At 40.8% G+C, this 22,963-nt stretch overlaps 2 protein-coding genes across 3 annotated transcripts; one reads left to right on the forward strand and one right to left on the reverse strand.

Moving 5' to 3' along the window:
- Positions 1-492: 492 nt before the first annotated feature.
- Positions 493-18,512, forward strand: LOC131125153 (sodium channel and clathrin linker 1-like). Its single transcript, XM_078793198.1, has 16 exons — positions 493-840; positions 2,465-2,520; positions 2,697-2,823; positions 3,081-3,188; positions 5,989-6,059; positions 8,340-8,430; positions 10,328-10,419; positions 10,531-10,708; positions 11,313-11,411; positions 11,639-11,710; positions 11,784-11,858; positions 16,032-16,171; positions 16,311-16,503; positions 17,003-17,199; positions 17,852-17,930; positions 18,294-18,512. The coding sequence occupies exons 2-16, from the start codon at positions 2,471-2,473 to the stop codon at positions 18,510-18,512; spliced, it is 1,791 nt and encodes a 596-aa protein (XP_078649324.1). The 5' UTR covers positions 493-840; positions 2,465-2,470.
- Positions 18,188-22,953, reverse strand: lg9h4orf33 (linkage group 9 C4orf33 homolog). 2 transcript variants are annotated; one of them, XM_058066482.2, is made up of 6 exons: positions 22,746-22,953; positions 22,245-22,438; positions 20,382-20,442; positions 20,242-20,293; positions 19,956-20,155; positions 18,188-19,790 (listed from the first exon to the last, which is right to left on the reverse strand). In XM_058066482.2, exons 2-6 carry the CDS (start codon positions 22,429-22,431, stop codon positions 19,694-19,696), a joined length of 597 nt encoding a protein of 198 aa, XP_057922465.2. In that variant the 5' UTR covers positions 22,432-22,438; positions 22,746-22,953; the 3' UTR covers positions 18,188-19,693. The 2 variants fall into 2 exon arrangements, with proteins under 2 accessions (XP_057922465.2, XP_057922457.2); XM_058066474.2 differs by having other exon boundaries at positions 22,787-22,952.
- Between the last annotated feature and the right edge of the window lie 10 nt (positions 22,954-22,963).

The following is a 22,963-nucleotide window of genomic DNA, read 5'->3' on the forward strand; positions in this document are numbered from 1 at the left end:
CACTGCTTGTGGGTGGAGCAACAATCTCATTTCTAATGACAACTATGACCTTTCAAATGAAAACCATTTCACATTTTTTCCAAGTCTTTATTAGTACTGAAAATGTTTTTGCGCTAGAGAGAGTGATAGTAAGGAATGAAGATTCTTATGCATTGGACCAGGCGTTTTGTGTTATTCAATTTCCACCCCCAGGAGGGAAAAGGCACACGTGCCAAGCTGTATTCGACACTAGCAGGTATTTGCTGCCCTCTCGCGGACTACAACAAAACATTCATTCATTTTTCTACCGCTTATCCTCACGACATGCGACATTTCCAAAAGAATATATTTGAAATAGTCCAGAAAATGTGTGAATATCTTCAGAAATATATATTATGTTAAAAAGACACCTTGATATGAGTTGAAAGTCTTTTCACATCACTCTGAAATAAATAATAAAATGGTGCACTTCTTCAATCATGTTGCAAAGGCTGCATCTGTAGTATCGTCACCAAGAGTGGTCAGTGGTCGCTGGACACAAGGAGGGCTTTGAAATATTTGAATGGTAGCCAATAATAGCTTTACTTTATTTTCTACTATTATACCAAGTGTATGTGATAAGATTCAGTCGTTATATTATTTACTTGATTGTATTGATATATTTTTGTCTTTTATTTCAATCTTCAACACTGCAAGTCACGAAGAGAAGCTACGACTTATTTTTGGATATTGTTAAATGTTTTTCTTAGATTGATTTTATATCTTATCATATATTATGTTATTATGATATTACTATAATACAGGACAATAATAGTAAATATTACAGTAAAAGAGCAGGGCAGTGGCCGTTGAACAGACAAGGTAATTACTTTTATCTTATTTGAATCGTTTTGTGTATTGGCATTTGCAAGCCTGTTGTGTATTATTACAGCTGTAACACAATATCGGAATGCCATTATCTACAGTATACCTGTATTTATATTTCTCGTATGTCTACATTATCTACAATGTGTCTGGTGTGGGTGGGTGGAGTACATAACTTTGGACACTAGGTGGTGCCCCAAACTACGACACTTCTGTGATCATGATCACAATAAAACACACGACGAAGAATATTTTTAGGCAACACAATTATTTGTGTATATTTAAATACAACAAAATTACAATATCAAGAAATATTCATGCAAATATTGCCTTTATTGCCTACAATTGCTTGAACTCTTCTTCAAATCCTTCTAGTCATCCCGTCCAACAACTTGTTCCCTGACTTCATAGACTTCATATACCACTTAACAGTGTCAGCAATATCAACAACACAACAAACACAACACAACACAACTCATATTTATGAAAATCACCAAGAGACGACAACTTAAAAATGTAGCCCTTGAAATGGCGACATCGATCCCGTTCCGATACTACCAATATTGAATCGATCCGCCCACCCCATCGTGACTTCACAGGCTGGTCTTTAATTGATGTAACAAAGAGCAGTGAAAAACAACCCAGTGGATAGGAATCTGCTTTATGTATCCGCATTATGTATTTATTTTATATGTCATGGAGAACATGTAGTGAAAACACTAGTTGACAAACTGAAGTGTAACGGGCGGGCGATAGGTCCTATGCGGACGCTGATGTCATTGTTTCGCTTTGAAGAAAAAGCAAACTTCGTTTCCAACATATCATGAAAGAGTAAGTCCCGTCAGTACTGTATTTCTGTATCAACCAACTTGGCCGGTGTGTATGTAAGGGGAAAGGCTACATTTTTAGTTGGCAATATTTACAATAATTTTTCAAGCAGACTTCAACGTCAGATGTGCAAAAATACCCTAGCTAGTAGTCAAGCTAGCTAGAAATTCAAGTGCATTGTGTTTAGCCATAGCTACTACTAGCAATGTTACAAAACCCGTATTTTACGTCCTCTGTTAGGAAAGTTCGTGGGTGCGTCCTTAAAAATTATTTTTTTCATATGATATAGAATGTATTTTCATTGGTATACATGATAGGTAGACTACTCTTTTTATTTAGTATTTGACTATTGGACTACATAAAGGCGAAAGAGTGCTTGGAAAGTTAAGGGCAACCTTACGCCTTTCAAACTCGTGGATCGGAGCTTCAGGACAAGATAACAGATTTATAGGATATGAATCCACTCTGATATCTGTCTGTAGACCAACTTTCATTCAAATCTGGTTGTACGAAATATGTTTTTTAACCGGAATTGCGACATGTGGCGTTTGGATTGTTGTCCTATTTTCAATATTGATGCTTTGTATGTAATTGTACACGTATTTAGAAATCCATCCTTTTGATGCCGTTTTATTGGAATAAAAGCATGCCTAAAAATGCCCATATATAGTATGGCCATATAATACTCCTACCGTATATAGAAAGATCAGGACTGCTAAAGTGTTTATTTATAGATGTAAGATATCTTAAGTAGTGTTTGTTTAAATACAGTACTATTTATTTATGTATCCAGGTGGCCATGGCCGATGTCAAAGTGAAATTGGAAAGTCACGTGGAGGAGGATGAATGGTACATTTTTATTACATTTATTACATTTTAATTACATATTTGAATTGATATTTTTAGTATTGAATGTGGAGCACAGCAGAGTCACTACAACAAATCAACACAAATTCATGCTTGACACTCTCCTTGCATCTATTGGTTATTTTCAATACTGTCCTAGACACCCATCCTCTTTGCAGGCTGCTTGGAGGAGTGATGGATTCAGTGGTGAATCCGCTTCAGTTGAGTTTGGGAGGGGATTACAGCACAGTAGATGAGGATGATGTCATCAACCACTATGAGACGAAAGTTCAGCTCATTAAAGAGGTTTGCATGTGTTAATATGCAATTCCCATCATGCCAATCAGTGCATGCATGGGATTGGGCTATGCTGTTTACTGTGTGGAAGAAATTGGTGTGGCATCACAAAGCACAGACTATTTTTGTTAACGCTGCACATGAACGTGTCTGCATTCCTGAACAGCCCATTTGTGACCCATCCAATGCCATGGGAACCTTGATGAGTGTTCTTTGACAAGAACAAGTATGAATGTCTTTTGAATGTTTATTAGTATATTACATAGGAACGGATACAGGCCATGGAGTTGTGGCAGACAGCAACTTTGGAGCTTGACCGTCTCCAGGAGGCTTACAAGCATCTTTTCACTGTTGGGCTGAATCCCAATGCGAAGGTACAGTAGCTCATGGTTTCACGTCACCATGCGTACTTTTGATGAAAGACAAAAATCTCTTCACATTTGAAAGATTGTACGTATTGCTGGCCTAAATTGAGCATTTTCACTCTTGGTTCGAATTACAGCTTTATTTTAATATATATTAATGAATTGACCTAGCCTATTAGTAAAAAAGTAAAAGATCCACATTTAAACATCCATGCATCCATTTTCTATACCGCTTATCCTCACCTGGGTCGTGGAAGTATACTGGAGCCTATCCCAGTTGACTTCGGGCGAATGGTGGGGTACACCCTGGACTGGTGGTTCATGTTTAAACACATTTTTGCATTCATGTGACATGCAATATTGTACACTGGTCACTAGGTGCCAGTAGATGACTCATATAAGCGGACTTGATATCCAAACAACAGGCCTTTATCACAGGTTTCGAATTATCCCACAGCAGGCACAATAATAATAAAAAAAACACAGTAATCATAATAATAACACGGGCTACTTTTACGGCCGTAATTTCCACAGCAGGCACAATAATAATAAAAAAACATAGTAATCTGTCACAGGGTGTCAAGGGTTAGGCCCCAGATGCAGAGGAAGGCCAACAGGAGTTGCAGTTTAAGTCCTTTGATAGGCAAAGTCCAAGAAAAACTGCCCAGAGGGCAACACAAGATGGTGGCGAGGTGAAAAAAGGAGACTAACCAAATAATCTCGCCACTGAGCACAGCTAACGAAAGCTATAATGTAGTACAGCGGGAGGCTGGCTGGACGGCTAGAGAGTGCTGGGCTGACCGAAGCACCAGAAGGCTAGCAGGATTCAACAACGAGGAACCAGCGACTCCCGCTGCAAGCGGCGGCCTTAAATGGGCAGTTGATTTGATGGGCTTCAGATGTGCCCAGTCCTCCCGCCTCCAGCCTGCTCAAGGACATCTGGAAAACATGGAAAACAAACCAGGAGTAGGCAGGGACTAGCAAACTGGAGGCAGGAGCAGAACTGTGACAGTAATCATAATAATAACACGGGCGACTTTTATGGCCGTAATCTAGCTAAAACCCCAATATCACTTCCTGTCTACACATCCGGAACACATTAATTGCAATACATGAGCATGAGATTTATTCTATACCTGAGTTCTGAAGATATTCTATGTATACAGAACGACTCCTACGCTGCAGAAATTCGCCTATTACGATGGAGGCTGGAACCAATTGACAGCGATAAATGAGGGACTACCCTATAAGACAGCCTGAGAGCTACTTATGACATGACTGAGTTAAAATGATCTAACACCTACTAAAAATGCAAAACACATTTATAAATATATTGAGAATTATTTTTATATGAACAGTATATGCTGGTGTACCTTGCATTACTGCATCAACCTATATTGCACAATACAACTCTACATTTTTTTTGTCATTACCTTACTCTGATGACTTGCACTGAATGGAATCAGCCAGGGATGCATCGTCCGGACAGTAGCTGGGATTTTAGTTTCTTCACCTTTCTCCTTCTTAGCTCGCTTTTCGGAGGGAACTCGGTGTCATAGTTTTTATGAACAGTCCGAAAATGGCACTCCAAATTTCCCTTCTTTAGTAGAGCAATTGCAGACTGACAGATTAGGGAAACGCACTTCGAGAATGACATTGTGAAAAAGAAGTCCTCCGCCCACTCTGTATGGTAGTGTTAGGTCTTCAGCTTTTTACTGGTCCAGCTTTTCCACTCATTTTTATCCCCTTTCTTACTCACTAGCTTGATCGAGTTTTGCAGTACTTAGCGCAGTTGTATGCGCATGCGCAGTGACGCGTGTGTCAGAGAAAGGTCAGGTCAGATGTCATTGTGAGGACGGATGATAGGCTGACGTCGCCTTTTTTTTTCGATGCCATGTGATCTCCCACAATGCCTTTGCGATTGACTAGTCAATCGCGATGGACGTAATGGGCACCCCTACTATAAGGCATTCAGAAGGCGCATTCAAAGATGTTGTGATGATATGTAGCATCATACAGTAGACATACTAAAAGAAAAAAAAGCCATTTAAGACATAAATAAGCCTGTGTGTGTTGCTGTAAATACTATGTTCCAGCGACAGGAAGTGACGGTGGGTGTTCAGAGTTGAGTTTTAGCTTGCCGTGGGTTACGGCTGTAACAGTGGCTCATGTTATGGATTGTGCTGTTCAAATGTGAAATGAAAGCCTGTTTTCCGCCCATCAAGTCTGGTGCTTGTGTGTCTCACCAAATATTACAGAGTGATGACTATAAAAAACTACAGTACACATCATCTTTGAATGTGTCTTCTGAATGCCTTATACTTGTATTTTACTTCATTTAGCCATTTTTATGCTTGAAAATGCTTAATTTAGGCCAAAAATATGTAAAATGTGCATATTTTCTGACTAATGCTAGACGGTATTCAACCACCAATCTGCATGATTTCTTCATTTACATAAACATACATTTACATACATACATTTTGAAAACCCGTGATAGTCAAGAAATTCAAAGCGTGAAGTGGGGAGGGTATACTGTAATTAAAATGATTGTCTCAGTTGGGAAAAATCAAACATATAGCAATCCATAACAGTATTTCACATTGTACTTTGCCAGCAGCTCTCACACCAACACCCAGTAACCAGTCAGGATCTGCCCTTGGTGACTGTGTCACTGTGTAGTCCATATAGTCCATCTAAGCGCCTTGCAACTCTGAACTGATCATACTGTACAAAGTTGATGTTTGGAATCAAATGTGTATGCAATCATCCGCACTAATAACATTTGTGCGGCTCATGTCTCTCACAGACCAATTCTAATTTGTTGAATACAACGGCTGAGCGAAGCACAGAAGTGGAAGAGCTCCGTAGTCAGCTCAGGTAAATAACTACGGATTCACAATAGCTGCACTGTCAGTAGGCTCCATTCCAGGAAAAGAACAGTATTCTCCACGGGCGCCGCTAGGTTGGTTAGGAATGCATGTGCTACCTCCAGTAGCTTCGGCAATTAATTCAATATTTGAAGAGCGCTTATAAGGACTCATATCTGGCTCACTTTCCTTACCTACCTTTCAGAGTATTTGGTTTGTATTGAATATCATTTAAATATATACAGTATATGTGGTTGCACATTTGCACATTTTTCTACATTTTGTCATGTTACAGCCTCATTCCAAACTGAATTAAATTAATCTCTTACCTCAAAATTCTACACAAAATACTACATTATGACAATGTGAAAAAAGTTTTTTTTGACATGTTTTGAATTTATTAAAAATAGAAAACAAAAAAATCACATTTACATAAGTACTCACAGCCTTTGCTTAATACTTTGTTGATCCACCTTTGGCAGCAATTACAGCCTCAAGTCTTTTTGAATATGATCCCACAAGTTTAGCACACCTATCTTTAGGCAGTTTTGCCCATTCTTCTTTGCAATAAGTCTCAAGCTCCATCAGGTTAGATGGGAGACGTCTGTGCACAGCCATTTTCAGATCTCTCCAGAGATGTTCGATCGGATTCAAGTCTGGACTCTGGCTCGGCCACTCCAGGACATTCACGGAGTGGTTCTGAAGCCAATCTTTTGAGATCTTGGCTGTGTGCTAATGTCTACTGTCTATATGGTCAAGGTACATGACCAGTCTACTGAGGTCAAGAGCGCTCTGGAGCAGGTTTTCATCCAGGATATCTCTATATATTGCTGCATTCATTTTTCCTTCTATCCTGACTAGTCTGCCAGTTCCTGCTGCTGAAAAACATCCCCACAGCATGATGCTGCCACCACCATGCTTCACTGTAGGGATAGTATTGGCCTGGTGATGAGCAGTGTCTGGTTTCCTCCAAACATGGCGCCTGGCATTCACACCAAAGAGTTCAATCTTTGTCTCATCAGACCAGAGAATTTTGTTTCTCATGGTCTGAGAGTCATTCAGGTGCTTTTTGGCAAATTCCAGACGGGCTGCCATGTTCTTTTTACTAAGGAGTGGCTTTCGTCTGGCCACTCTACCATACAGGCCTGATTGGTGGATTGCTGCAGAGATGGTTGTCCTTCTGGAAGGCTCTCCTCTCTCCACAGAGGAACGCTGGAGCTCTGACAGAGTGACCATCGGGGCCTTGGTCACCTCCCTGACTAAGGCCCTTCTTCCCCGATCGCTCAGTTTAGAAGGCCGGCCAGCTCTAGGAAGAGTCCTGGTGGTTCCAAACGTCTTCCATTTACAAATAATGGAGGCCACTGTGCTCATTGGGACCTTCAAAGCAGCAGAAATTTTTCGGTATCCTTCCCCAGATTTGTGCCTCAAGACAATCCTGTCTCACAGGTCTACAGGTTCTTTTGACTTCATGCTTGGTGTTTGTGCTCTGACATGCACAGTCAACTGTGGGACCTTATATAGACAGTTATTATATTTCCAAATCATGTCCAATCAACTGAATTTACTGCAGGTGGACTCCAGTTAAGCTGTAGAAAGATCTCAAGGATGATCAGTGGAAAAAAGATGCACCTGAGCTAATTTTGAGCTTCATGGCAAAGGCTGTGAATACTTATGTAAATGTGATTTTTTTGTTTTCTATTTTTAATAAATTCAAAACATGTCAAAAACAACTTTTTTCACATTGTCATAATGGAGTATTTTGTGTAGAATTTTGAGGTAAGAGATTAATTTAATTCAGTTTGGAATGAGGCTGTAACATGACAAAATGTAGAAAAAGTGAAGCGCTGTGAATACTTTCCGGATGCACTGTATGTAACACGTGTTTATTTTGGGAAACACTTGAATAGTGCAGTGTTTCCCATACATTTGGCACAACCTGTTCTCCCTCGCTCATACACAACACATGATTACTGGACTATGCAGCTTGTCATCCCAGCAGTAGATGACATTATCACTCTGCTTCTTAACATGCCTCATACACACTTACCACACCTGCCGTGTTCATTAGTATGGTGTGATATTAGATGTACAATGATGTGTACATTACCTTTAAAATTCGGGATGCGCAATAGTTTTTGTCAAGCCCATGCTAACACAGGTAACGTTCTGCTACCCTGTTCTCGGGAAGTCAGACAGACACACACTAAGGAAATAAGGCTATGATAATCACTAAAAGTAGTTATTGCCAACATATATAAGATAGTTGTGTTATCTGTCGCTTGTTTTGTAGAACAACCAAGGCTGATCTGAGAACTGCTGTCGCCAAAGCTGATGAAATGACACGGCAGCTGCAGTTGGCTCACCAGCAGCTAAAGAGACAGGTAAGTACAACCTGCTGCCTGGTCCAGTCGGCCCCGCATTCTACCTGATCTCGCAATAGGATGTCAAAAGTATGGAAGTACTTTACACTTAAAGGTAACGATTTGGTGGTCTGTGTCCTGTGCAAATTGGAGATGGCGTACCATAAAAGCATGACCGCGATGCACCAACACCCGGTAGCGGCTTGTGTGGAGGAGGAGACACCGTACGTTTTCAACTTTTTTTCGCTCTTTGTTTGCAATGATTAACCCCGTCATTCATCCAAACCACCATGTAACTTGTGCTCCATCCTCGCACACAGAACGCACTCAACACACACACACTCCTGAGCAGACAAACACGCACGGAGTGAGGGTGGTGGTGGAAAAGCAAGAGGGAAAGATAAAGTACTCTTGCAGGAACACACATACAGCTGCTCTTATTCTTTTTTTATTTTATGGTCATATTTTTATTCAGATTGTGTTTTTTTGTGTGTTTTTTTATTTATTGAAAAAGTTTAATTTATGATTTTTGTTATTATAGGATTCCATTGGGCACTTTATTGTTGTTTATTGTTGTATTGTTCAATACAATTAATTTTTGAACTTGTTAAGAAAAATATATTGGAAAGAACAAATTTGTGTTTTATTCATGGGGATAAATTTGCATTAATTGCTATATAGGTGGGCTGCACGGCGGCCAAAGTGGTTACCGTGTCACGATCGGGCTTCACCCCCTCATGACAGCTCACTTAGTTTTCCTCTGTTCCTGGTTCATGCCCTTATTTTGTATTCACTTCCTGTGTTGCTCTGTTCTGTTTTCCGTTGCTTTCCATTATCTCCTGCACCTGTTTCCCATTTTCTGTGGTGCCTATTTAGTTCAGGTGCGCACTCCTTTAGTTGTTGGGTCATTGTCATTTTTATGTTGGACATGCTAGTGAGTGGTGCTGCTGCTTAGCATCTGCAATAAATACATTTTTACCTGCAATTGGGTCCTCATCTCTGCATCCTGGGGTCGCTACACGCCATGCCCGAACATGACATAGCGGTTAACAAAAAATTTTCTCCCCGTGCATGCGTGGGTTTCCTCCGGGTACTCCGGTTTCCTCCCACATTCCAAAAACATGCAAGGTTAATTGGCCACTCCAAATTGTCCAAAAGTATGAATGCGGGTGGGAATGGTTGTTTGTCTATATGTGCCCTGTGATTGGCTGGCCAGCAGTCCAGGGTGGACCCCGCCTCTTGTCCCGAGACAGCTGGGATAGGCTCCAGCACCCCTGCGACCCTCGTGACGATAAGCGGTGGTAAATAAATGAATGAATGCTATATAGGTCAAATTATGGGGAGATAATCGAATCAAAATCGAATCAAATCGGATTTAAAAATGAGTCGTTAGATTAAAAACTTTTCTAGATGAATCGATTACAAAAATAATCGTTGAACCCAGCTCAAGCTCCAATCAGTGTATACAGAATGAGAGTCAAGAGCACTAGTCATTGAGCTAAAACTGTCAACTCTATGTCCAGCGTGACTTTTACAGTGGGAATGAGGTTGGAACATCTGGTCTACTGCAAATACTTTTCAGATGCACTTGAACTCCACATTTTATGGACTCGGCATTACTTTGTGGCATCGTCACACTGGAACACTGTTATCACAATTCTCAAAATGTCCTCAGTAGGAGAAAGGGGTCGAGTTGAAGCCAGAGTCATTCATTGAAGAAGATGTATATCCTGAGAACCTTCTCTCTATTTTGTTTTTATACTGGTTGTGTTTCTATTTTTTAGTGACTGCTATTTCTAATGAATTGCTATTCTACATTCTACATAGTCACTGTGAAGCAAACGCTATACCTAGAATTTGTGATCAGATTGGGCTATTTCTTAAAGGCAATGCATAACAGTGTACTGTATGTGTTTAGGGGCAAGATGTAGCAGAGGCTCAGAGTCAAGAGGAAGCCTCACTGAGACAAATCCAACAGCTTCAGACAGCCATCAGCCAGCAAGAGGACAGGTAGGTGACTGACCAGAAAAAATGCATTTTACTTGTTGAAGTTTACTGTTGAATTGTGTATGAAATGTATGGGGTTTTTGTCAGCAGCGTTTGATGTTTACATCCACTCAGGACAAAAGCTGCATCTCAGGAGGCTGAGAATGCACAGAAAGCGCAAACTATGTGGGAGAAAACATTGGGGAACCTGAAGGCCCGTTGTGCTACTTTAGAAAAGGAGAAGTATGAGGCTGTGGACAAAGTCAGAGAGTGTGTGCAGATGGCTGAGGAGGCAGCATTGCAGAGGGATGAGGTACCTGGCTTTGCTTTTAGCATTGCTGTGGGATACATGCGGATCTGCAGCTCCAACTCATCAATACAACACAATACAATCTACTGACAAGCTACAAGAAAAGTGACAAAACATACTATCAAAGAATTCTTCTTGTTGTGGTTATAATAGATGGTTATAATTTGAATAATTTTTCCTCATTGAAATTAATACTTCTATAATTTATTATACAGTGGAAACTCTGTTAATGTGTTCCAGAAGGTCCGATTCTAACTGAAACATACATGAGCCAAATAGAAACCATGAAAAACCCAGTTACTTTGTTTCAGGAAGCACACAAAACCTGCTTTTATAGTTATATAGTGAAAATATAGTTTTACATGCTTCAAACATCTTAAAATGCATGGAAATTATCAACCAATGAATATTAAATGAACATTTAAGGTTACTTTTGCCTTCAATGAGGATGTGATAGTTCCTTAAGACACAATATGGCAGCGAGATGATCATGGACACCGCCTTTGTGTTGTGCTTTCTTTCAGTAGCTTTCTTTGCAGGATCAAGTCAAATTCTGCCTTCCTTTACCTTTCTAATAAATCTTTCCTTATCTCTTTGTTTTTTTCAGGCTCTCTTAATAACAACACAGTTGACTGAGGAACTTGAGAAGACAAAGAGGAAGTTCCAAAAAGCTATCCAGGAAGCTGCTGTCTGTTCCCAGAAAGAGGTAGAAAATTATTACTTGGCTCTAGCACAAGAACTGCAGATCCTAATATGCTCCTAAAATAAAAGCCAGAATTTACACGGTGCGCGTCTTAAGAAGGTTCTCAGTAGAGCTTCAAAATGCAAAAAGAAGAAATGTGAGATTAAAAAAAGTCTGAGCAAGCAACTTATGGTAAGTAATTAAGTGAATGAGTGGGAAACAGTTACAGAACTCTACCACTTATTCCACAGTTAACTGAAATGCGAGAGCAGTGCAACACTGAAATGCAGAGTATGGCTGAGGAATTGTCTGTGTTGCAACTGGTAAGCTTTCATTTGACATCTGTGTTTTCCAGCCAGTCTTGTCTCCAACTAAAAGGGGTCATTCTGTCTGCAGGAGTGTGCCGACAAACAGTCTCAAATTGAAAGGTCCAAGCGGGAAAGAAGAACTTTGGAAGAGGAACTTGAAAAGGTATCTATGAAAGGATGTATCAATAAGCTCAAGTAGCACTAAACCGTCATGGTATGAAGTCCTTTTGGTGTCCTGTTATTCGTGAAGAAGCATTTATATCTATTATACTGTATAGCAGATAATACGTAAAGGATCCCAGTTGACAGGATTGATCAACTTTGCTTAAATATGTTGCTTAAGTATTGTTTAGAATTATGTTGTACAGTGATCAATGTTTGAAAGCCAATGGTAAATTTACAAAAATCTTCATGCAGCCCCCGCCCCCACAGTAAACATGCTGTATAACGCTGTGAAAATATTTTTATATTACATGTATAATGCTTTACAGCCTTACTAGTAGTATTCAGAAACACAATACATTTGCCTTAAACCTTCCTCTTTAGAAAAAGAAAACAGACTTACAGTATTTCTCAGATAAAGTAGTGTGAACATTAGGGATGAGCGACTACGCCACCATTTGTATCTGTATCTGTTCACCCATATAAATGATCTGTATCCATATTTGTACTCGGAGTGGGGCATAAACCAGAAGCGGGTATGGTTTAAACGAAAATGTGTGGAGCTTACATCTGCACATTATTATAAGTCTGAACTTGACATGCATTGATGAGACCTTTCTATATTTGTTATTCTGCTGTATGTGTAGTGTGTATATGTGTTGGTGATCTGTAAGCAAAGCTTTCCAAGTGACTTTGTCTCACCAGCCAAAGAGAGCAGACAAACATGACACAACAAGTTGTATACAGCGTTCTTGTGAAATGCACGGCATAGAAATCAAGATTGCAGTGTCCGTACTGCTGCATATTGAATGGGGGGGCTGTAATATTTGACCATAGCCATACAGGCAGAGTGTTTGATGCTGCCCCTGCACAGATGGACCTAATGCAGCAGTCAAGCGGTTAATGTTAATATTAATGTAATGTAATGTAATGGTGACGTCACACAAGCCTGCATATGTTTACCAAGTAACTTTAGACACAAGCTGAAATAGAAACAAGCTGTAGAAAACCTAGTTAAAGGGAAGGTATAGGTATATTCGTGCCAACGACGCCAGAAAATAATTAACCTTAACTAAGTAATCATTTTAATTACCTTCCGGAAGTGACGCACTGGGTTCATCTCGCCCAATACAACAACAACATAACACACTGATCTTACCTGCAGCGGGCTACACAGTTGATCGATCGCATGCAAGTTTACTTCTAATATGCCTGCTTGCCTGCTTGTTCCATTTAAAAGTCACTTGTAACGAGTGAGTGATCTTAAAACTTCTCATACCTATGCTTGGTTTGATCCAGAGTGTCCTGAACAAGTTACACGAAGAGGTAGAGTTCTGTAAATACATACGCATTTGTTAGAGTTCCTCTAGGTCCTCTTGGCTTTGGAAATCTTCTCCAGTTGTACTGGTGGCTCCTGAAGTAGGTGTCTAGCACAGCTTCATTTAGGTGAGCCACGAAATCTGGGTGCTCAGTCACACACTTCTGTACATAGCCTGGATGCTCGTCGTCTTCTTCCACATCGGTTGGCTCAGGGTCGAATTGGTCCACTATTGTTTGTGCTTGTTGGATTTCATGACAGCACACACATTCGTCTTCTGTCGGCATGGCTTGGCATTTCTGGCATGTGCACCAGTAGTCGCCGGTAACCCGGCCGGCTGGTATGGCCGCCATTGTGGTTGTTCTGTCCGCCTCTTCAGCCGCTCTTCTCCTGGCTTCTACTTCTTCTGCTGTCAAGTTTGGCTCAAATTGGTAAGGCCGAATGGTTCCTCGATGAAAAAATTCATCTTCAGAAGACGAACTATTCCCAGAAGACGCCATAGTCTCATATGGCAAGTGAAGTTGGTCGGTCGTGTGTAGCGTGTCAATGGCAGTCAGTGTGTTATGTTGTTGTTGTATTGGGCGAGATGAACCCGGTGCGTCACTTCCGGAAGGTAATTAAAATGATTACTTAGTTAAGGTTAATTATTTTCTGGCGTCGTTCGCACGAATAGACATTAAAAAATAACTCGAAAAGGCTGAAAGCTGGTTAAAATCCGTTGATCTTTCCCTTTAAGTGGAGGCTGTGTGACCAATACAACACCAGTGCTTTTTTTAAGATGCCGCTGAGCTCCTCTCTGACCGCCCCTTGTAGAGTCTCTCGGTAGAGGCGGGTCTTGTGTGTGACTGACCAATCACAGAGCGTGAAGAGTGAATACATAATGAGCATTTTCTTTAAACACGAATACGGATAATGACGAAATGTACTTGTATCTGGCAAAAATGCATTATCCATAACGTATCATCTCTGATGAACATCCAGCAGCAACACAACCTCTTGGCATGACAACTATTTTGATAAAAAAAAATATACTGAACCAAGTTGACTATCTACCTTAAGAAGCGTTTGTTTACTCTGCTGAGAGGTGTCACCCCGATGATGTCTCTTTCAGAAATAAGACTGAACAGCTAGAATTAGCTCCTCATGGGTGGGGTGAACTATAAATGTAATTTTTGCACATATACCGTTTGTTTTAAAAAAAAATCTAACATAATTACAAACTATACAGTGAAGAAAATAAGTATTTGAACACCCTGCTATTTTGCTATTTCTCCCACTTAGAAATCATGGAGGGGTCTGAAATTTTCATCGTAGGTGCATGTCCACTGTGAGAGAGATAAACTAAAAAGAAAAATCCAGAAATCCCAATGCATGATTTTTTAACAATTTATTTGTGTGATACAGCTGCTAATAAGTATTTGAACACCTGTGTATCATCTAGAATTCTGACCCTGAAAGACCTGTTAGTCTGCCCATTAGAAGTCCACCTGCACTCCATGTATCATCCTGAATCAGATGCACCTGTTTGAGGTCGTTAGCTGCATAAAGACACCTGTCCACCCCATACAATCAGTAAGACTTTAACTTGTAACATGGCGAAGACCAAAGAGCTGTCCAAAGACACCAGAGACAAAATTGTACACCTCCACAAGGCTGGAAAGGGCTACGGAGCAATTACCAAGCAGCTTGGTGAAAAAAGGTCCACTGTTGGAGCTATCATTAGAAAATGGAAGAAGCTAAACATGACGGTCAATCTCAATCGGAGTGGAGCCCCATGCAAGATATCACCTCGTGGGGTCTCAATGATTCTAAGAAAGGTGAGGAATCAGCCCAGAACTACACGACAGGACTTGGTCAATGACCTGAAAAGAGCTGGGACCACCGTTTCCAAGGTTACTGTAGGTAATACACTAAGACGTCATGATGTGAAATCATGCATGGCACGAAAGGTTCCCCTGCTTAAACCAGCACATGTCAAGGCCCGTCTTAAGTTTGCATATGACCATTTGGATGATACAGAGGAGTCATGGGAGAAAGTTTTATGGTCAGATGAGACCAAAATAGAACTTTTTGGTCATAATTCCAATAAGCGTGTTTGGAGGAAGAAGAATGAAGAGTACAATCCGAAGAACACCATCCCTACTGTGAAGCATGGGGGTGGTAGCATCATGCTTTGGGGGTGTTTTTCTGCACATGGGACAGGACGAGTGCACTGCATTAAAGAGAGGATGACTGGGGCCGTGTATTGTGAGATTTTGGGGAACAACCTCCTTCCCTCTGTCAGAGCATTGAAGATGGGTCGTGGCTGGGTCTTCCAACACGACAACGACCCGAAGCACACAGCCAGGAAAACCAAGGAGTGGCTCCGTAAGAAGCATATCAAGGTTCTAGCATGGCCCAGCCAGTCTCCAGACCTGAACCCAATCGAAAATCTTTGGAGGGAGCTCAAACTCCGTGTTTCTCAGCGACAGCCCAGAAACCTGACTGATCTAGAGAAGATCTGTGTGGAGGAGTGGGCCAAGATCCCTCCTGCAGTGTGTGCAAACCTGGTGAAAAACTACAGGAAACGTTTGACCTCTGTAATAGCAAACAAAGGCTACTGTACCAAATATTAGCATTCATTTTCTCAGGTGTTCAAATACTTATTAGCAGCTGTATCACACAAATAAATTGTTAAAAAATCATGCATTGTGATTTCTGGATTTTTCTTTTTAGTTTATCTCTCTCACAGTGGACATGCACCTACGATGAAAATTTCAGACCCCTCCATGATTTCTAAGTGGGAGAAATAGCAAAATAGCAGGGTGTTCAAATACTTATTTTCTTCACTGTATATAAGATGTATGTTTGTTTCAGGTGACGAAAGGCAGGGTAGAACAAGACTTTGAGCAAATTAGTGCCCTTCATCAGAGGTGTCTTAATGCAGAGCAGATGAGGGAGGAAATGAGCTTCACTTTGCAGAGTACCCAAAGCAAACTAACAAAGCTAGAAACCGAGTAGGTGGAGTAGTTTTTGGCTTCACAGCTTTTTCCTATCATATTATTATCAGCCATCTGAGGCCGTCACTTGTGTCATGTACATGCATAGCATTAGATCCAATGATTCTCTTTCATTCATGCATCATTGGATGTATAGACACAATGAGGAATTGTCCCGCAGCCAGGAGGAAGTTGAGCGGCTGCGAGGCTGTTTAGCTGCAGCCCGAGAAGACTGTGTCAGAATCAGCGACGAGCGCCTCCAGTTACAGCAGGAGAACGTGCAGTCCCGTAGGGAAATGGATGAGCTGTTCAAGACATATGTGCTGGTCCAAAACAAGGCAAAACAACAGGTAAAGCACAATACAGTGGTACCTCAGCGTTTGTTATTGAGTAGTTACAGAAGCTCTAACGACATTGCAATTTTTCCTATAGGAAATAAAATAACGAGAAATGAGGAATGAATGAGGGCACCCACACGAGAAACAACTTCTTAACAAGTTTTATTTTTTGTGATCTCTGTATTCTTAACACCTTTACCTCTTTTGCAACATTTACCTCCTTCTTATCTTCATCTTGTTGATGCAGACTGTCCGTACACCCCGGCGAGATTGCCACGCTAACGCTATCTCTGTACTTTGCATGTTTTGTTTTGAGCTTCCTGAATTAAATAGTCCTTGTCACTTTATTTATCAAATTGACTGTATATAAAAATGAATTACTGATAAAAGTGTTCCATGAAAAGAGATACCAATTTGACAAAAGCATAAGAAGATTATCTTTTTTTACTATGCCATATTGACATTATGTTGACTTTCAGCTTTTAGTGGACAAGATGTTTCCTTTTCATAGATGATGCAGATGGATCAAGAATACAGCAAAAAGGAGAAGACACTTAAAGCACAGATGAGTCACTTGGAGAACAGTAGTCGCAGCTCAATTGCTGATCTGATGCACCTTCTCACCGCACAACAGCAAAGTATTCAGCGCTGGAAAATGGAGGCCCCGAACATAGCCCAGGCTTTTGAAGGCCAAATTAAAAATCTGTTGTAAGAACTGGCAATAGCACACTTAAAAAGGGCATACACAGAAATGTGCTTTCACAACACTGTGTGTTCACAGGGGAAAACGTTATCGATACGTGATCCCTGCTTTTTGTGGCCGTTACGTTCCATGGCTACCGATGAATGGCGAAAGTCTGAGTAATTGACATACCCACCAAAATATCGATATTTCACACATGGCTCACTCCTCTCCCGCTGACCTGCTTGCTAGCTTGACCTTCTCTTGGGATTTTGGATTAATATTTACAATTAGAGTGACTGTCGTAATGGCTAGATTACATTCAGCTCAGAACCCTCCCCGTGTCTCTTTAATTACCATGTTTCACTCGCAACACAATCAAGGTTTAATCCCTAAAAATTGCCTTACACACTACACACATTTGAAGTATAAAATATATACATTAATCCCTTGTAAATCACAGTTTATTCCTTCTTTAGAAATTGAATATTTTCATGGTCAGAGCATAGGAAACGTGTTTATGACCTTCTGATTTCAATGTTATGAGCACTCTCTAGATATGAAACTTTTACACTGCTGTGAATGCTGAATCGCAAATGTGCAGGGATCCACTGTATTCACAAAATGATCATGAAAACTACGCAATGAAATACATGACCGCTTCTTTTTTTATCTCAGGGAAGAGCTGAATCAACAGCAGCATTGGTCACTTGCGTTGGAGATACAGCTCAGAAACAACAACAATATGATTGCTGAGGTTTGTTCGCAGAGGGAAACCACTGAGGAAGAATCCAGAGATGATAACAGATCTTTTCTTGTAGAACCATTTGTTTTTGGAGTGTGCATGTTTTTGGTGAATGCATGTATGGCTTCCTCCTCCAGTCCAAAAACATTCACACTCCTGATCTGATTGTCTAAAAAATTTACATTTTGCACAGTTGGATCTCAAGGAGGTCCCAAGTGAAGCTCCAAAATTCATACAGAACAAATAGGACACATTTATAAAATGTATATTTTATTACTTGCCAGAATGATGACTATCATTTCATAGTACAGTATTCTTCAAAAAAAAGTCAGAATGGTGTCATTCTCCCTGATTGTATATTGTGTGTTTGTGCAGTATGAGAGACAGCTAGCAGAGTTTCAAGAGAAGACTAGTCGCCTCCAGAGACGTCTGACTGAGGTTGAGCAACGTGCAACTACATCTTCACAACAGGTACGACTAATGATTGACAAGAACTTTGTAGTATGGATACTACTGTTGCTGAAATCAGTATGCTTCATGTTTAAATGGTACAATTGCTTTTTGTGCAGTGCATTTTTACAAATAAGTATATGACACCACAAGATTTCAGGGTATCAGTACATAATGAATGTATAATGATGGTTTTATTCATGTTGAGTCATAACTATAGGCTATTTTCTTGCTTTGCAGGTGTTTCGAAGCAATACAAAAGGCGTTCATGGCACTTCCAATGCTGATTAACATGTATGATGCAGGAGGGCACTCACGGTAACGATTGTTGTTGTTGTTACTGAAGTTCCTGTACTAGATCAAAATCATCTGCATAGCAAAACTGTTTAATGTTTATATGGCAAACAGAATAGCAACAATGACTTCCACTGCAAATCATTTTCCTGGATGCAATTACACTTCATATCAGAACCACTTAATACAAACTTGACACCTCAATAATTAAGCAATTTCAACCATGGAATTTCCATTTCTGTCCAGTCCAAAGGTGTTACCCACCTCTCGTCCAAAGACAGCTGGGGTAGGCTCCAGCATACCTTGATTCTAGAGAGGACAAGCGCTACAGAAAATGGATGGATGGAATTTCACCTATCACTAACTCTTTGAAAATATACATACAATAGAACATCCTTGTAAACATCATGGTCATATACTGTATTTGTCTGGGGGAAATTAAATTCTGATGATAATTCCCGCCCATTCCCAGCTATTTATTTTGGCATCTCAGATGGAGAAAAACAGCCTTGCCTCCCCTGAGGACTAATCAATCATTCATTCATTCATTTTCTACCGCTTTTTCCTCACGAGGGTCGCGGGGGTGCTGGAGCCTATCCCAGCTGTCTTCGGGCGAGAGGCGGGGTACACCCTGGATGGTCGCCAGCCAATCACAGGGCACATATAGACAAACAACCATTCACACTCACATTCATACCTATGGACAATTTGGAGTCACCAATTAACCTAGCATTAACCTCGCATGTTTTTGGAATGTGGGAGGAAACCGGAGTACCCGGAGAAAACCCACGCATGCACGGGGAGAACATGCAAACTCCACACAGAGATGCCCAAGGGTGGAATTGAACCCTGGTCTCCTAGCTGTGAGGTCTGCGCGCTAACCACTAGACCGCCGTGCCGCCGACTAATCAATCAATCTTTCATATAAATCCCCCTTTTATAGAACATTTACCATTAACATAATGAGAATAAAAACTCAATTTGTTCGGTGAAAGACAATGGAAATATTACTGCTGGCACTTGTGCCTGACTCAGGGCTTCCCCTTCCAAAGATCAGACTCAGGCTGGATCCAGCCTTCTCCCATGATGCTTTGCAGTCGGAAATTTCCAAAATACTTGAGGAGGTGACTAAGAGAAAGTGGGAATTTTATATGTTAGTAATATGTACGCCCCAGACATGTCAGAAAGTTATTTTTAACAGTGTAACACTGCTCATAATCAGCAGCAGGACAACAAAGTGATGGCCATTTTTCAATGAGAGACAGTTATGTTTATGCTGACATGTATACTTACAAATTGGGCTTCTGGCCCTCAACTATCTCTTCCTTTGGGATGGGGGAGAGCGCCTCATATGTGCGCCTCTCTCCAGAGCCATGGATGGCATAAGAGTTCATCTTGTTCACATTAGGAGGAAAGTAGGTCCAGGGCAGCAAAGCCTCACCCATCCATCTGTCTCCTGTTGTTGTAGCATTAAAAACCATGGGTAATTGTTGCTGGAAGGGGAAGACAAAAGAAATGTTAAGAACACTGTACATTAAAAACAAAACACTTTTCACAACCCGCAATGCCTCCTATCTACCAGGAATGCTTGGCCCACGCCTGACAGCAGTAATATCAAGTGCTGACCATGTCTGAAATGAAATGGCACATTTGTTGTTCAGTTGGGTGTGTCAGTAGACCACGCCGGATCGCATGAAAGCAACGGAACTTTGTACTTACGGACAAACCTCCACCTCCAGGTAATTTTCTGTTGTACTGTCAAGAAAGAAGGACTCCACAACTAAGGAGACAAAGGAACAATCTTTTCATTCTTGACAACAATTTTCAAACTGTACTATACTACTGCAGTCATGTGGGAAATCCCTTGGGTTCCAGACCCGACCATGATAAGTAAATTTCCGCAAAGGTAGGACTCTTTATTCATAAATTGACTCTTTTCATAGTTTGAGCATAGAAAACCTGTTCAATTACAGTTTGATAGAATGTTATTAAAAACACACACACACACACACACAAATAAACAATACACACAAACATGTAACAAAATAAAAATGTAATGTAACAAAATAAATGTAACAAAATAACAAATACTTTCTTTGGCCAAGCCCAACATTACAAATTGCATGTGCAAACTCTTTGGGTCATGGATGCTATTGTTGAGAGCAAGAGACTTTGTTCACATCATAGTTGGTGCTTTGAGAGAAAGATACACAATGTAACTAATGGCAGCTCCTCCAGGAAATGAGCTGTGGTCCCTGAGATTATTGAAGTTATCAATCATGGTTACAATTCAAATGATAATACGAACCATCAAGATTTTACTGTGGTTAATTATCCATACCAGTAATCGTTACATCCACCTCAACCGTAGCCATTGCTGGCTACGCAACACTACGCACCAATCACATAATCTTTGGCACCAACTGGCACCAACTGGCGCCGGCCCAGTGGACTCCTCGCATCATTGGCGCAATATGGCTCGCGCCGTTGCATCATTGGCGCAATGTGGCTCGCGCCGTTACATTCCAGTAGATTCTGTAGTCTAATTTAGTTTTTTAAATAATTGTCTTTGTCTTTTTACCCCGAAGGCAATAGAGATAATGGGGTGAAGGAGGAAGTATCTGGTCGGGGAATGGGATCCTGGTCCATCCTCCACACGTACCCCCAACTCCACCCCATCTGAGGAGAGCTACAAAAAGCTCTGGGATGCAAGAATCGGGGCTGACTTTCCTTCTTATTGTCGGGAGGCTGCAGGCGGATATTGGAAGAGAAACTCAGCCCAGGATCCTGTGTTTTTGTGATTTTATTCTGTCTGACCAATTTTACAATACATGATGTTAACTTTTACTAGTTTTATTCCTTCTCATAATTGGAGGTTAACGAATACGCTTGGGGAGATGAAATTTACTTAAACAAGTGGTCTTGGAGGCCTCAATTAGGTTGCGGAGAATTCCAATAGGCGGATTGTTTGCGACATTTGATTCCACTTGGTGGACACATCAAGCAATTGGTGCGCCAAAGATACTCAATTTTTTCCACCGTTACGGGCCACCACGAGCCAGTTGGGAGGCAGCTTGAGCCACTGCATGCCACTTGGTGCCCCAGCAAATTGCGTTGGCTTGAACTGGCACCAACTGGCCCCAGTGGACTCTTAGCATTGGGGATTATCATGCCTGTGTGAGACCATTCAAACATGCAATAAAAGATGCAATAAATTTTGACAGTCTAGTCTGGTGCTTGTGTATCTCACCAAACATTACAGTAACATTACCGACAACTAGTGACCAGTGTAGAATACTATCAAAGATTTTTGGATGCCACCTTCTGAGTGCTTTATATTTGTATTTTAGTCCATTGAGCCATTTTTCATGTTTGATGTGCTTAATTTAGGCAAATAAATGTCAAATTTGTTTAGCTGTGCATTTTTGCTGGACAACTAATAACACTTCTTTTCGAGGCAGTTTTCTACATGACCTCGATTTATGTAAATGGTTCCAAACATCATTCCAAAACATTCCAATGCATTTGATCTCATTTTATGAAGGTAAGTAAACACCCCCCTCTGTCTAAGATCGGACTCACCTTCATAATCCCAGAGCCCAGGGAAGGGCTGGCCTGGAGGCCCTGCTGGAGCCTCTGGATCATTAAAGAAGGGAGCAGAAACCTTCATGTTCATCCCTCCAACACCAGGAGAGAAGAGGATCCTTATGGGGTCATGATTGACGGGCCTGCTATCCCATGTGTGCTGGATCTCAAACTGAACTTGCATGTTAGGGCTGAAAGGAGGGAGAGACAGGTAAGAGGTAAGGCGTGCCAACCCTTCAGGAGGTAAGAGAGACTTACAGAGAATCCGAATGCATCATCATGCAGATTAATGCCACTACGTGCAGTTCATGAAATAAACCCATGCTGTCAACACGGCTTCGGGGAACAGAATGAATAAGCTTCGCCTGTTGCTCAATTTAACAGTTGTTAATTTGTTTACGCAATGTCTGATAATAATAGGTTAATGTCCAACGCAGTTTTGTTATCAAAAGATTGTGAAGCTAACTTCATTATGTAAGAGGCAACAGAGAAACTTACTCGTACAGGATTGTCTAAGTGTAAAACCAGTCCAGATATACCTTTATTTGTTCCTCAGTGGAGAATTTCTTTATGGAATAAAGTACAGTTACTGAAATGCCATCACCATACAGTATTTGTAATTCCAACCAAAAAGTAATGCCAGTCTTGCTCAAACAACTGCATTTGTAATACTTCCTTCTTGCAGAAAACGGAACGCAGTTTGGTGACGCTTTCTT

This window comes from Doryrhamphus excisus, linkage group LG9, assembly GCF_037039965.1.
Source record: "Doryrhamphus excisus strain RoL-2023G ecotype Guam linkage group LG9, RoL_Dexc_Guam_v1.1, whole genome shotgun sequence".
In the NCBI taxonomy this organism is placed as follows: Eukaryota; Metazoa; Chordata; class Actinopteri; order Syngnathiformes; family Syngnathidae; genus Doryrhamphus; species Doryrhamphus excisus.